Here is a 16,549-nt window from a genome sequence, read left to right as displayed (position 1 = left end):
TGTTTAGGGCTAACTCTCTATGCTCCTTAGCAATTAAACTTGATTATAGCCAACAACTCCCATCATAATTATCAGAAGCCCATAGCAAGAGCATCTCGTTAGGAAGCTATTTATAACCTGAAAGCTTTGGCTTCTTTCTCCGCAGGAAAACTCTTCATTTGGAGTGAGGATATCATCAGATACCCCAGGCCCAATGAAGAACAGACTCCGTGCATCACTGGGGATAGGGGTGACGGATGCCTGCAGAAGAGGGGCCACCCAGGCAAGAACACCCTAATGCAATGAGATCCACAAGGCTTGTACCTTCTGGCTCAGAGTCAGCTGGACACACAGCATCCTGAGCAGGTGTGGTCAACACAGGTACATGAAACTCAGCTTGTGAGTCAGCCAACCCATTCAGAAAAGCCACAAGAAGAGTTGTACCTGCCAGCTGCAACGAAAGCTAACACCCCTCTCTTCCTCGACAGGATTAATGGAGGGGGTGTGGGGGGGGAGGGGGAAGTGGCCACTTGGGACTGAACCCAAGACCTCCCACATGCTAGGAAAGTGTTCTATCCCTGAGTTACATCCCCAGCTTTTTTTTCTTTTTCTTTTATTTTACTTTGAGACACAGTCTCATTAAATTGCAGAGCCTAGCCTCAAACTTGTGATTCTCCTGCCTCAGCCTCCCAAGTAGCTGGGAATAATGATGAGCCACCTGGCTCTACGATTAAAGTAATGACAGCCCACATTTTTGAGTGTTTAATCATATGGTAAGCCAAGCACTGCCTTAAAAACATTGCACACCTTAACTCACAATGGCTCACTTTGATCTCTGTGCCAATAAAGTCATAGAGAGGTCACAGAACCTGCCCTGGTTTATACCACTGGCCAGGGCAGAGCTGGGATCCAAGCTCTGGGTTAGCCACAAGATTTAACTACCTCACATATGGTATAATCCACATTTATAACTCAGGAGGTCTAGAAGAAGTCACATAGAGTTCTAAGAAAACCTTTGAGACCCTCTAATTCAGTTCCATCTGTTCACAAATGCAAAACCTGAAATCCGGACATGTCCCATGACATTGTCCCATGAAGGTCACTCAGCTGAATATCATCTCAAGACATCAGAAATCAATGGTGCTAAAGAAATCATCAAATTAGTGTGTGTGCACAAATATATAACACTGAATCCCACTATTAATTATAATGCACCAATAAAACCATGAATGAAAAAGAAATCATCAAACCAGATTTTAATATCTTGAGGATCAGGAGCTGTTTCTTAGGGTTAGTTTTAGAAACACAGTATTATAGTGACTGCCTTCTCTCACTGTTCCAGTTCCTTATCAAGTTTTTACAAACCAGGGATTCCATTAGAAGACATCTTTTACAGAAAAGGAAACTAAGGATCTGAAAAGTTATATGATTTGGTCAAAGTCATGTTAGAAATTACACTGGAGTTTGTGTCAAATTACAAATTAGCAGTCAGGCGTGATGGTAGATGCCTGTAATCCCTGCTACTTAGGCGGCCAAGGCAGAAGGATCAAAAACTCTAGGCCAGACTGGGCAACGAAGCAAGACACTGTCTCAAAATAAAAAACAAAAAGGGCTGGGGATGTAGCTCAGTGGTAGAACACTCCTGGGTTCAGTTCCCAATATTGAAAAAATTTAAAACCCAATAATTTGGGTTTTAAAAAATAAAAATAAATGTGTATTATGTGTTTCATATATAATATACATATATACACATATATGTGTATGTGTGTATATATGTGTGTGTATGTGTGTGTGTATCCATCTCTACGAAACTGGATGACCTGCCAAGTTTAAGTCCTAATAAATTATTTCCAAGGCCCTATGAGTCTCATATAAATGAATAAATAAGTGCCCCATCAGAATCCATATAATCCATATGAGGGTATTAAAGACCTCTCTCTGACAACAATGACTCTAGGACCTAAGAGACTTTGCAAATGGGGATTATTAGTCCAATCACTACACATTGATCGGAAATTGATTGAAAGCCAGGAAGTTTTAAGATCTGAGATAGTCCATATAGTCTTCTTCATTTAAATTTCTCCCCTCTCCTTACTGAAAACAAAAGCATCTTAAAACTTGTATGCCTTTCATAAGAACTTAGGACAGGTTATATAGAGGAGAACATTGCACACCCAAGACAGTGGACCCAGGAAATGCCATCCATCGCTCCCCATCTTGCATTTACCATTGCCCACCACCAGTTCTAAGTAAAGAAACTAAGGCAAATCTCTTTTGAGCATTTCACAATCATGAAATAACTGAGGACATCTTAAAGAGCTGCAAGACCAAATTTTAGAATCATCATTCTAAGATTTATATATCTTTTGTTTACATAAGTCTTTCTCACAGATAATTTTTCAGACTTTTCTCAGGAAGATTTTTGCATCTTGTTAAACACTGCTGCTGTCCTGCACCTAAAGAGAAGGCATTAAAATGCAGTGCAAATCAGGACACGTTCTTCTTTCAGCGGAGATTAAACACCAGAGACATAAGCATATTTCTAGGCAAATATCTTTCACTCTATAACATAAAGAGACTTTGCAAATGCGGATTGTTGGACTCTCAATATGCATTGATCAGAGATTGGTTAAAAGCCAGGCTGTTCAAGATCTGTGATTCATTCCACCTAGTTTTGTTCATTTCAGTTTCTCCCTTCTTCTTACTAAAAACAAAGGCATCTTAAAACTTCTATGACCTTCATGAGAATTCAAGACCAAAAACACATTAGGAAAAACACCTGACACGACCAAATATTATTATTAAAGTAATAACTAAGAATATAACTGAGAATTCAAACATGTTTGGAAGTCAGGAACTGTATAATTCAATTTCAGACACTTGCAAATTATGTAATTTCATTCCACTGAGAATATTAATTTCATGAATATGCTTTTTACTTTTACACGAGAGTAACCTACACCTGCCTTTCTCAGTTATATTCGGTAACAGGGATTAGCGTTTTTTGCAGGGTGACAGTTTCACAAGCAATCAAAACTCCCAGAAGGGGAAACAGACTCCAATTTACCATCAGGTGATATGCAGCTGCTGGGAAAAGGAGCAAAAGGAATGTCTGATTCCCCAGGGACACCTGTCACTCAGCAACAGGGCTCAAATCACCAAGGGCTGGAGAAAGTACTCCAGCGACAGGCTTCTGACAGCTCCAAGAAGAGTAAAACAGGCTGCAAATCCTCTTCAGAACTGAGTCCCACATTACAGAAAAAGACTACATCAAGTCAGGACAGAAAACCATCGAACTAAAAAACTAGGAAGTTTAAAAGGCCACAGGGTCTAAGAAAACTCCTTCCTTTATAGAGACTGAAATTTTAACCTTCAGCCAAAGTCACAGCAGAAGTTGATGAACTTTTTTTTCCTGTCCTCTCCTCTCCATAAGGTCCATGTTTGAAGCTTCTTCAGTTTTGCATAAAGACTTGAGTCCTGCTTTCACTGCTTTTTAGATGACCTTGAGCACATCACTTAACCTTCACTTCATCTATAACATAGGGGAGGGGAATAGCTGGGGCTTGGAGTTGTACAATGCATAAAATAAAAATGAAGTATTTAGCACAATGTCATATTTCAAACACTAAAAATATTTTCTGTAAAAGCAATTCTTGTTAGACTTCCCCTTTGAAACCCATTTGATCTTTTTTAAATTAAGCTCTCATCTATTTTTAAGAGAAAGTAGGTCTTATGACCGTGCCTTAAATCCACTCCACATCTCCTCTGGAGGGCCAATTATTTGACTGGTGAGCTCTGTTTAGAATGCTGATTAATTGCTGTATAGTTTTCCAGAATTTCTTGCCTCCGTGTTTTCTTTTACTGAAGTCACCACCACCAAAAGAGAGTTCATATATGGGGGGAACATTCCACTTTCCTTAGTTCACATACACACACACACACACACACACACACACATACACACACTTACATCAGGATTATAATATTCCCAACTCCAAGAAGATGATCCAGAAGATTTCTACAATTAAACTCATCTTAAGTTGTTGGGAACTAAGTCACCATAGAAACCAAGAAGCCTTGAAAATCTTTTCACCCTCTAAAAATAATACACTATAGCACATTATACTATCGCCTATAATCTTCTAATAGCACACTATAGTATAGCCACTACAGTACCTACTAAGCAAAGATGCAGAAATGAGTAATACATAAATAATTTCTGTTCCCTATCTCTTGCTCGCTAGAAAACCTTTCTATTTACAAAGAACTCCCCCCCCCGCCCCCCGCATCTCCTCCATTCGCATGTTCAATACTTTTCTGATTCTACAATCTGGAGAAGTTTCAAGATACAAGGAACTCAAGATATAGAGTAATTTGAAAGCTAATTATAAAGAAGTTTAGAGCATCACTATTAATAGATCTTTGTTGGATAATTATTTGACAGGGGTGGAAGTTCTCCTGGGCACTGTAAGATATTTATCAGCATCTCTGGCCTAACCATCACTAAATGCCAGTGGGCCCTCTCCAAGTTGTGATGATCAAAAATTACTCTAACGCTGCCAAAAGTTCCCAGGGGAGAAGGGCAAAATTCACCCCGAGAACCACTGGTTTGGAATGACAAGAAATGCAGTGTCCCATGGGAACTGAGGTTCAGAACCTGCAGTACCTAAAAATTGCAAAGTTTTGGAAAAGGACCACCAGGCAGAAGTGGAATCCCCATCTCTTTTACTGTGTGGAATCCCCGTCTCTTTTTCTCCAGCAAAGAGGAAGTGAAAACACAAGGCACACGCACAAACTACTTGCAGGAGCAACCAACACAGCAGAACACGCTGATTCCCCACAGTCTCTCCTCCAAAGAGGCCAAACTCTTTCCCCAAATACCCATGTACCATTCTTCACCATTAGTTCTCTCCCAGAAGGCTTCAGTCCTAAACATCTGCTCTAAAATCCACATTGTCTCCTTCTTTCCAAATCCCTCTTTCTCCTTTTTAAAAACACACTCAAAAGCAATGAAAAATCCCACACTTGATAAGAAAATTCTCACAGTTGAAACACACACACACATTATGAGCCAGAAGGTTTCCTGAGCTAAAGTATCTCTACTGTCCTAGGTCTTGGTTTTCTTCAGAATTTCCATCTATATAGTAAGGATTTTTTTAAATACACATGGGTTACAGTCACAACAGTACAGACTCAAAGCACTTAAGCTGTATGACCTCAACAAATCCTTTAATTTTTTTAATCATCTTAACCATGGTTTGGTGTATAATTCAGTAGAGTTAAGTATATTCACATCACTGGGCAATTGATCTCCAGAACTTTGTCATCTTGCAGAGCTGAACTCTATACCCATTAAACAGTAACGTACCGTTTCCCTCCTCTCAGCACCTGGCAACCACCATTTTATTTTCTGCTTATATGAATTTGACTACTTCAAACATCTTACAGGTAAAAATCATACAGCGTTGGTCTTTTTGCGATTGGCTTATTTCACTTAGCTGAGTGTCCTCAAAGCTACTAATGTGATAGTATATACCAGAATTTCTTTCCTATTTTTTTAAATTTTTATTGATTTACTTATTTGTTTATTGGCACTAGGGATGAAACCGGGGAACTTAACCTGTGTGTATTTTTTTTAAGAGACAGGGTCTCACTGAATTACTCAGGGTCTTGCTAACTTGCTGAGGCTGGCTTTGAATTCACGATCCTCCTGCCTCAGGCTCCCAAGATGCTGGGATTATAAGTCTGCTCCACAGCACCAGGCTAATTCCCTTCCTTTTTAAGGCAGAATAATATCCCATGGTACCTATATACCACCTTTTGATCATCCATTCACCTGCTGATGGACAGTTTGCTTGCTTCTGCCTCTAAGTTATTATGAATAATATTGCTGTGACCCAGAAGGTCCAAATATTTCAAGGCCCTTTTTTCAGTTTCTTCAGACACAACTGAAAAGTGCATTTTTCAATCATGTGATAACTCTATTCTTATTTTTAGTTAATTTTTAAAATTGGCTCATTATAATTATAAGCAAGAGTGGAATACATTATGATATGTTTAATTTTTTGTGGAAACACCATTCTGTTTTTCATAGCACCAATTCTTTAATCTTTTGCAATCCGGGTTTCCTTTCTTGTCCAATTATCATTTCTACAATTGGGGCTGAGTGAGAGCATCTCAGGAGACATCTTGGCTTGAACCCTACTGCGGGAAAGAACCTCAGCCCACTGGGCCAGCACATCCCTTTTCTGTCTGAATCATTCTTTACAATTGAAAAACTTTTGATCCTCATCCTCCAGAACTATTTCCAATACAGCTATCACATTTGTCTAACACCAAATTCAAATTCACTGCTGACATTTCTAGATTGTCAAGAAAGAGAAGAAGCATGGTGTGTGGGTTTGGTTGTATTTCCCCTTCCAAGGATCACACAGCTTGTAGACTCAACTCTGACACACAAGCTCCACTCACAGCGGGAAAACCAACAACACAGAGTCTCCACAGCGTTGGGAGGAAGATGGAGAAAGTGGTGCTTCCTTTGGTTCATATCCAAATGGACACCGTTTGCTCCAGGTCATTTCTGTCACTGATCTCATTAGTGATTCACAATATCACACAACTGTGGGATTCTAAGAAGTAGCCAAAGTTTAAGTTTAGCCAGAAGTAGCAAGTGACATCTTGCTTTTGCAAACGCAGTAAGAACCAGTGGTGTTCTCTGGACAGATCTGCAATCAGCAGCTGGTTTTATCAGAGGTGGTTCGGCCCTGGCAAAGAATGAATATCTATGGTCTTTGGAATCTTCATGCTCAAAATGTGGTCGTTAGGCCAACAGAAATGGCCTCACCTAAAAGTATATTAGAAATGCAGAATTTCAGGCCCAACCCAGACTTAACAGAATATACATTTTGACAAGACTCCCTGGTGATTGACAGGCACATTGAAGATTCAGAAGGACAACTTCAGATGACAGAAATAATAAAATTCATAGTAAAATGAGAGGAGATATCAATAAACTCATGCTTAAAAATTGTATGACACGTATATATCTATATATGCATTTATATATTTAATGCTTATATTACTATAAAATTTTGGTGAAATAGAACTTAAGTAATTTCAAACCCATTCTATCTCTGAGTAAATGTTTAAAAAAATGGAGTTACCAAATGGGATAAGTAGGATTTACTTTGAAAACAATAATCCATCCAGACCTCTGTATCCAAGTGTCCCTCATCCACAGATAAATGTATTTGTAGTTTAATATGTACAGAATCGTCAGATTCTGTATCCATGAATTGAACCAACCACTGTTTGAAAAATTTTTAAAAAAAAATTTGTGTCTGTACTGAACATATTCAGACTTATTTTTCTGGTCATTATTTCTAATACAGTACAACAGCTGTTTACATAGCATTAACATTGCATTAGGTGTTACATGCAAATCTAGAAGTGATTTAAAATATATGGAACAAAATAATTTTTAAATAAAATATGTGGGATGTATGGGTGGAGGTTATGTGTAAACCCTATGCCATTTTATATGAGACTTGAGCATCCGGGGATTTGAGTATCCATAGGAGTCCTGGAACCAATGTCCCCAGATAGCAAAGCAAGTCTGCAGTTACTTCGGAGCATATCCTGGAGTAGTCTTTATTCACCAAAAGTCTCACCACAGTCTATGTGGACAAAAGAAGATGAATTGTAGTGAAACCAAAATACCACAAGCCCCTTCGTGTCCAAAAAGAGCTCTTTCTATGGTACAAAAGGTGCAAATGTACACTTCATTTAAATGTTCATGAGTAAAGAAAGATAGTCATCAAAGATTGAATGCAGAAAATTCTGATAACAAAATCTTGGGTCCTCAGAAAATATAATGAATCAGAGTATCATATTAAGATTTTCCTGTACGTTTCCAAGTTATGATTTCCTATACAATGTTTTGATTTCCTGTACAATGTTACTTTCCTTTATTCCAATCATAAAAATGGATTCATTTAAAGAGCAAAGCACTCTCACTCCCCTCTCTGCCCACTCTCTAGGATGAGTATGAATTCTGCTTTGACAACGAAGTTGCATTCCTTAAGGTTTGCAGAACATTTTCACATATGGAATCCCACTTAGTCCTCAAAATATGACAGTAAAGGAAAAAAATATATATTCCCAGTGGAAACAGAGACTGAAAGAAGCAAAGGGGCTTGTCTAAAGACCCAGGAGCAATCCTTTGTAGAGCAAAACTGAACTACAGATTTCCTTCTTCCTTCTCTGCTGCCCTTTCTAAGTCAACTCTAACCCTTTCCTGTGGTGTAAGTTAGAGCTGACAGTTAGGAGTCACCCAAGGAGGTAGAATAGCTGACATCCACCCTGCTTGACTGATGGCTAACCCATGCCAATCATCACTCATCCTGAATATCACCCAATTAGAGCTGTAGTTGTTTATTTTAGAACATTCTTTTTCTCCTTTTCCCACCTGGGTAGCCATTCTTTCTCCTTTCGATGTTGGTTCATGAATTTCTTACCTCCAAAGGATCACATTTTCTCTCTCCCTCTGAGGAATGACTACGAATCATGGTCTAATTGCTGATACTACTTCTTATTAATACCTACAAAGCCTTCTCTATGCTCCAGGTCAATATCAAGGCTCTGTCCTTGCAGAAGACTTAGGGCACTTAGTGGGTATAAACCCTCCTATCTATCATCTATGACCACGTCTCTTCTAGAGTTAAAGCTGCCAGAACGTTAACATAGGCCTTTCAAAAGATTAAGATATACAATTACATTCCATTTCAATGGTTTTAATGTTACTTTAGATATTTGCTCCTGCCTGTAATTACTAATGTGCTGATTTTTCTTCCTTTGTTTCTTTTGTGGTTGTAATGAAAAGTTAGAAAAACTGACAGGAAGGTTAGAAAATGGGTGGGTGGTAGAAAAGTTAATATAGAAGAGCAGTTTTATTTTTAAAAAAAAAAAAGGAATAAAGAAATTCTAACCCTATTTTTACAATCCCACATCATAATTGATTAACTCTGCTCATGTTCTTAGAAAACAGTAGTCTCTCTGTTCTTAATACGTACAGAGGTAGCCTGTAAAGCCTACTTTAAAAGGTTTCGTGAACAATCTTGCTTTGATCATGTCTTGAGACCCCCAGGCCAGTTCTGCATTCTTCTGCACTGTACTCAAACTGTTGAATGTGGCTCATCCTTCAGTTCCCATTAGCTCTCAGGGCCTCTCGCCTGAAAGCCACAGAGCGTGCAGGGGAAGCTTGGGACTCTGGGTCAGAGGACATGGACTTCAGACCCTTACGCAAGTCACTTTAACTCTCTCTGAACCTCAGTTTCTTCATCCATGAAACAAAAAAAAACAAAAAACAAAAAAAAACCCATCTCATAAGGCCTTTGAGAACATTTAACAAAATAATACATGTAAGATTATTGATACTCCAACTATCATAACTTTTACTGAGATTTGTGTAATATAAAGGAGAATTATGGGTTTCCTTAAGAATATGTTCTAAGGGGCTGGGGATATGGATTGGATCTCCAGTACCATGCCAAAAAAAAAAAAAATTCACAGGATTTTTTTCCAAAAATCAATTTAGTCAATGTCTTTTTTAAAATGAAGAGGAAACCAGGCATGGTCATACATGCCTGTAATCCCAATTACTGGGGAGGCTGAGGCAGGAAGGTCTCAAGTTCAAAGCCAGTCTGGGACTCTGTCTCAAAATAAAATGAGCTGGGGATGTAGCTCAGTGGGAGAGCATCCCAGGGTTCAAACCCCAGTAACAGAAAGAAATCTTTCCTCCCCTTAACATCCACACTTTGAATTAGCAATGTTTCCTAATTACACTGAAAACTCCTCAAATGCTGGGACTGTTTCACTTTTGGTCTTCTCAAAATTAGCATTGGGCTGGGAGTATAGCTCAGTGGTAAAGCACTTGCCTAGTATATATAAGATCCCAGATTTGATTCCCAGAATTACAAAACAAACAAACTAGCAGTGCCTAGTGCCTAGCATAAGATACATATTTAATATATTCTTACTGTTTTTCTTCTTGGCAAATGACACTACCAAAAGAGTTAATTCTCAGGATTCTTATTAATGGATATTCACCCTTTGCATAATACTTGTGATTTTGATGCAGAAAGTTTCTATCAATGGTACCCAGAAGCAGAATGAAAGGGAGATTCAAGTTTTCAAAGTAAGTGGAGACAAATATCAGCAAGAATATGAACACTAATTGAGTTTGCATAGAGTTAATTATCACCCTAAAGATAATTTATTATTTTCAAATGGAGAAAAATATCCTGACAATGAAACATCCAACAATCAATCTCTCAGCAAACTCATTAAAATTAACATCACTAAGGAATGGCCAAATGCCATTGCCTATGAAGCAGTCTAACAAAAATGTTTTGTCTGAATTTAATCAAGCCTTTAGACTGAAATACCAGGATACAGGAAATACAGCAAGTGGAGGAACACAGTAAGTGATACCACATGGAAATGCTCAGGAATCTAGAATGCAGAAGGAGCATTCTACAAATCAACTAGCTTTCCCTTTTCAAAAAGTCTTTGTCGGGCTGGGGATGTGGCTCAAGCGGTAGCATGCGTGCGGCCGGGTTCGATCCTCAGCACCACATACCAACAAAGATGTTGTGTCTGCCGAGAACTAAAAAAATAAATATTAAAAATTCTCTCTCTCTCTCCCCTCTCTCACCCTCTCTTTAAAAAAAAAAAAAGTCTTTGTCATAGAAAAAGAGGAAAAAAGAAAGCTGAGGCACTATTCTGGATTATAAAAGACTTCCAAGGTGAGCAGCTAAATAAGGCAATGTCTGTGTAATCCTTGGTCAGTTCCTAGTTTAAAAATTAATAATTATTATAAAAGACTTTCGGGGGATAATTGAGAAAATTTGAATTTGGATTGGATATTTGATGATATTAAGGAATGATTACTAACTTTCTTAGGATGCTAATGCTTCTGCAATTGTGTAAAAGAATGCCTTTTTTTTCATATTATTTTACCAGTGCTAGACATCAAACCCAAAGCCCACCCACATAATGAGTGCTCTTCCACTGAGCTATATCTTCAGCCCCCGGAATGCCCTTATATTTTGTAAGGTGCATACTGAAAGTTAGTGTTTGAAAGTAAGCACTTACTTTCAAAGAGTTTAGCTCCCTTCCCCAAAGATTATATTTCCATACACATATATACAGAGGTTTATAAACTTGACAAAATGAGCAATTATTAAATCTAGGTGATGGATATATTGATGTTCATTATACTGTTATTTTAGCTTCTGTGTATATTTTTTAAATGTATAATGATAGATAACACAGAGACAAGGTAACAAGCAAACTATTCCTCTCTGCCTAAAAAGAATTTCCTTCTCTTACATTTAATAAAAATAAGTTCTAAAACTCTGTCCTGATGATCAGGCTGGTTATTAGGAACTACTGGGACTTACATACCAAACAATGACAGTTTCTGGGAATGGCGACTATACTGAGGACAAATCATAGCCTTCTAACACTACGTATCTTTTTCACTGTCCTTTGAAAACCTTATTATTCATTCCCACACCAAGGATCCTATCAGCACAAGGCAAATAAGTTACTAAATGTAGCTACTACTTACTTATTTACCTGTTTAATTTTTTTTATAAAGTAGAACCCTTTACCTTGTTTAGTTGGAAACTGAAACAGAGAAACCAAGTAGAGAAACAGAATAACCAAGATCTCATCTGCTGTAACAGCTATTCATCCTTTCACAGGTTCAAATCTAGCCCTTAAAAGTGCAGATTTGAAGGAGCAGCTACTACAAGGAGGAACTGACAACCACATAGATTCAGTTCTAGGAAGTAAATTAACTCTACCTTTAACTACCTGGTCTCACCTTATACTTTAACCCAAACACCCAAGACCCCTGTCCACTGGTGCAGATTTATGCAAATTAATATACCAAGTCCCAGAGTCTCTGCTCTTCATCTGGTAATAAATTCTTCTCCCAAGTTCAGGTCACTGAGGGTCTTCAATTCACAATAAAAAAAAATAGCTTTGAATAAACTTTACAACTTGTGTTGTTGTTTCTGCATGAAGAAGTCAACTGATATCTTGCAGGCTTTTGTTGGTGATTTTTTTTTTCTTTTGAGGATACAGAGGATTTAACTCAGGGGCACTTGACCATGAAGCCACATCCCCAGCCCTAGTTTGTATTTTATTTAGAGACATAGTCTCACTGAGTTGCTTAGTGCCTCACTTTTGTCGAGGCTGGCTTTGAACTGGTGATTCTCCTGCCTCAGCCTGCAGAGCCACTGGGATTACATATGTACACCACCAGGCCCAGCGAATTTTTTTTTTTTAATAATGATGCAAGTGATGTGTAAGGTATAGGGATGTGGGTAATATAGCATGTTCTATGTAGTCTGGCTTCTCTGTTATATGCTGCAGACAGGAATAAGAGGCAGCAATAGATAAAAGCAATAATTCAAAACTTGACATGCTATCATTACTTCCCTTTCTTCCTGAATCCAAGAAGGACAGTTACTAAAGGATAAACTTCACAAATGAAGACTTTTTCCAAAGGTAGGCAACAAGAGAGAGAAACACTACCCTGAAATACAAATGTGAAGTGTAAGCCTGAGATCAGTTCCAAGATTTCTCAAGTAATTGATTCTCCTCCAAGTCAAAAACTCACCACACCAAGCCCAAAATCTAAAATAAAGTGAATCTTAATGCTTAAAATATTTGAAAATGTGAAAGACATGTTTCCTTCTGATTTCTTGGAAGGAAAGTAAGTTTCAGAAGTCTTACCTAGGTACAAGGATGCATTTTCTTTCTTAACATTGTCATCCAAGTAGGTTGGTCCCAGGGTATAAATAGGCGTGGAGCCCATTCCAATGAGAATCTGTGCACAGATGAATAAAGCCACATAGACCCAGTGGCTATTACCTCCCGAGTCCTTGGGACAGGGGGCAGGCTCCGAAGCGGTCGTGGAGTTGCCATTCTGGCACAAGCCATCGTTGGACGCCGAGGCGTTCAACTCCTGGATCTGGTAGGGAGGCGAGATGAAGTGAGGTAAGGCGAAGAGGACAGCTCCGATGGCAATGAAAAGTCCACCTACCGCCAGCCACAGGGGCCGCCGACCCCGGCCCCCAAAATAGCTGACGAACACCACCACCACCAGGTTCCCGATGTCAAAGCAGCTGACCAGCAGCCCCGACTCAGAACTCTTTAAACTGTAGCGTCTTTCAATGGTGGTGATGACACTGCTCAGGTACCCAGAGACCATTAACGCTTGGATGAAGGTCAGAAAGCACATACAAACCAGGAAGCAGCGGGAATCAGTGAGGACCACATGCAGGCACCGTCTCTCCTGGAGTGTGGCCAGGGTGGAGGACACCGAGACGGTTTTGCTCACGTCCTTCCTGTGGGTACAGTCCACGAGTCCTGCCATCCCAGCCGAAGTGGATGGGGCAGAAGGACTGGGGGCCAACGGGTTCCGGCCTTGCTTGGACTTCTGGTGGCTTAAAGAATCCTTACAGCCAAAGGCCGCCTTGCAGTCTACACTCTCAGGACTGAGGTTCGGCCGGCAGGAGGCGCTGTTCAGGACCGGTAAACTCTTGGACCTGAAGGTCTCTGGCTCAAACTTCTCTTGGACAGCTCCTTCTGGGACTGGTGCCTCCAGCTGCTCTTTCCCCGGGGGCTGCTGCGGCCCAGGACTTTCGTCCATGGCTCTTAGAATTCAGATTCGATCGCTGATCGCACACGAGGACTCCAGCTCTTTTCATCCACCGGCGCAAGGGGCTAAAGCCCGGCCAGCTCAGTCGCGCCCGCTTGAGACCAGGAATAGGGATGGCAGAACCTCACAGCAGGGCATCCTCACCAATAGGGAGGCGCCCAGGGCATCCTGACAGCAGGCGCGGCCCGGAGCTCCGCAGCCGCGTGCCCCGGCGGGAAAGGGTTCGCGCTGTCCAGCGAGGAACCCTGCTTGGCGTCCACCTCGGGGCGGTAGCTCGCGGCAGGCGCCTGGGGCGTCCGGGGCTCATCCCCGCCGCCGCCGCCGCCGCTCCGCCGGTGGCCAGGAGCCAGTGCGCCTGGCTCCCAGCGTGGAGGCACTTAGTTAGCACCGCTGTCCACACGACATCCCGTCTGGCTGCCCCAGGGGCACCGGATCCGGGCCTCCTGGGCTTGGGACACCTCGGGCGTGAAGGTGCCAATCTGGAAAATAGAGAAGAGACTGTCAGTGAAAGGCGGCTGAGGCTGGCATTCGGCGCCCCAGCGACCAGCGTTAGGTGACCCCGATGATCCCGAATGCAAATCACAGCAAATCCAGGAGCTAAACTCTGCAGGAGGGGGCAGCTGCCGGCCTCATTCTCAGGTCCCGGAACAATAAACAGCAGGCGGTCGGCAGAGACTCCCTCATTGTCTGCCGCAGACCTGCCCCCGCCCCGCCCCTTTTGCCTTAAACTGTGCATTGCTATTATATGTTAATAATTATCAACCTGGCAGCTCTGACTCAGAGGCAGTGTCTTTTATTCGAGTGAACTAATTGCAACCTTTTCGCACTCCTACTCCATTACTCAAAATAGAAAAATCCCCAAAAGAACAAAGGAAAGTTGTTTTTTTTTAAAACTCACAATGCATTCCCAGTCCCAATTTAAAAAGAAAAAAAAAAGAAAGAAAGAAAGAGGGAGAAACTACATGCGTAGAAATGTGTGTGCACACTTGTGCGCTGGCACGTGTGTGCAAGTAGATAGGCATCTGTCTGCTCCATCACCTACTGAAAGCCAAAGGTAGTAGCAAAAAGGTCAACGTGCTTGTGTCTAATCCCAACACTAAAAATAACCTCCTGACAGAAAGAACTATTCAATTACAAATACCAGGGGCACTGGAGACTGGGGCTGACATTAAGTCCCAGCGCGCAAGCGAAACTGAAAATCAATTTGCTTTGCAGATGGCTGGGGAAGCCACAACCAAACAAAGAGATGCTTGGCACGCTGTCACAGCGCGCGCAAGGAGCCCACCGGCTATGCAAGCGCAGGCAGACAGGGAGTTGAGCTATTTATCGATTGCACTCCGTGAACGTGGGCTCTGCGGTGCGTGCGCGCGTGCGCGGACACACACACACACACACACACACACACACACACACACCGGTGTGTAAGTGTTGGAACGACTCGCGCGATCCAACATCCAGCTTAAATTCAGAGAGAGTGGAACAAGGGTGTGCCTCTGGGGTAAGCCCCTGTTTCTAATCTTGGGGAGCCCTATTTGGTCTCTCCCTCCCGGGGGCGATGTGCACCAGGTGGAAGACAGTCGAGCTTCGCCGCATTGGATTTCATTCTGCTACCCGCTTTTGTGATGCTGCTGTGAGAAGAAAGGAGAAAGAAGGGAGAAAGAGAGGCTAGGCGGCCAAGGGGTGGCCGCTCTGCCGTCTCTATCGGCCGGGCTGGGCCGGACTTGCTCCCAGATTCCCGGCCTGCTAGCAGCTCACAAGCACGGGCTTCCCCACCGCCTGCTCTCCCAGGCGCCTTCCGGGGGAACCCCACCAGCCGCTGCGCAGGGAGCCGGGGAATCCCGGCGTCCGAGTCCCTGCCTGCGAGAGCACCCGCACCGAAGCGCAGACTCGGATGGACACACGGATCCCGGCGGGGAGCTTTCCGAGCAGGCGTGGAATCCCTGGGACACCCCCTGTGCGCGCGCGCGCGCGTACACACACACACACACACACACACACACACACACAATCCGTGGGAAGACAGAACTGCCGGGAACAGCTCCGGCGCACAAGCTGCCGCTACTCACTAGAGAGTCTGTCGGTCAGTCTGCCTGGCTGAAAATGGAGCAGAGGAAGGTGGGGACTATGTAGGTGCAGGAGTAGTTGGAAGCTGCTTGGCGAGGCGGCCTCCGTCCAGCCGCTGAGAAATCGGTGAATGAGCCGGCGACTAAGACTAAACTCTTCGCCCTACCCCTTGCCTGTCACCCAAGCCTCTCCTCTCCAAACAGACACACGCGCACAGAGACGCGCCCGGAGTGGAGCTGCAGAGGGCGCAGGCGCGCGGGCAGTCACCCAGCCCCGCCGGCAGGCAGCCAGCCACCGGGCTGCCCTTCACCTGCACAGCGCGGGAGGGCTGGGAACACTGAAGCCCAGAAGGAACGTGTCTCTTAAAAAGTCAGCAGCTGAGGCAGAGTGCACTGTGAATAAAAATTAAATATTTCTGTTCGTTTACCCTGAGCGTTGGGCATCTATCTTGTCTCACCTACCAGAGTAGATTCTGGAAACCAAAGAACAAGACAGAATGTTTTTGGTATGAGGGAACCTCTTGTCTTGTGGGAGAAATACCCATGTGAATGGCTTAAAACAACCGATACATTCTATACAAAATGCTACTACAGAACCAAATATCCATTAAACTTCATCTCCAGGACCCAGAAAAGACCTGTGGGAAAGCACAGGCGCACATCGCTACAAGTGAATAGAGGAATTGCTGGGAAATCGCAGAGATGGGGCAGAGGACTGGACTACAAGAATAGAAAAGAACACCAAGAGCCCAGCACAGTGGCACTCACCTAT

At 42.3% G+C, this 16,549-nt stretch overlaps 1 protein-coding gene across 3 annotated transcripts in view; it reads right to left on the bottom strand.

The window, feature by feature from the left end:
- Nucleotides 1-15,994, bottom strand: part of Slco5a1 (solute carrier organic anion transporter family member 5A1) — a 134,382-nt gene extending 118,388 nt beyond the window's left edge. For all 3 annotated transcript variants that reach the window (XR_005737841.2, XM_040293968.2, XM_040293969.2), the window contains exons 1-2: nt 15,781-15,994; nt 12,787-14,193 (exon numbers count right to left, since the gene is read on the bottom strand). Coding sequence is in view for 2 of the 3 variants with exons in the window: in XM_040293968.2 (XP_040149902.2) it covers nt 12,787-13,705 (919 nt within the window). In the remaining variant the exon portion in view is untranslated. The remainder of the gene's footprint in view (nt 1-12,786; nt 14,194-15,780) is intronic.
- Nucleotides 15,995-16,549: the final 555 nt, after the last annotated feature.

The sequence above is a fragment of the Ictidomys tridecemlineatus genome, chromosome 7, assembly GCF_052094955.1.
Source record: "Ictidomys tridecemlineatus isolate mIctTri1 chromosome 7, mIctTri1.hap1, whole genome shotgun sequence".
Classification (NCBI taxonomy): Eukaryota; Metazoa; Chordata; class Mammalia; order Rodentia; family Sciuridae; genus Ictidomys; species Ictidomys tridecemlineatus.
This window is presented reverse-complemented; position numbering and strand designations above follow the sequence as displayed.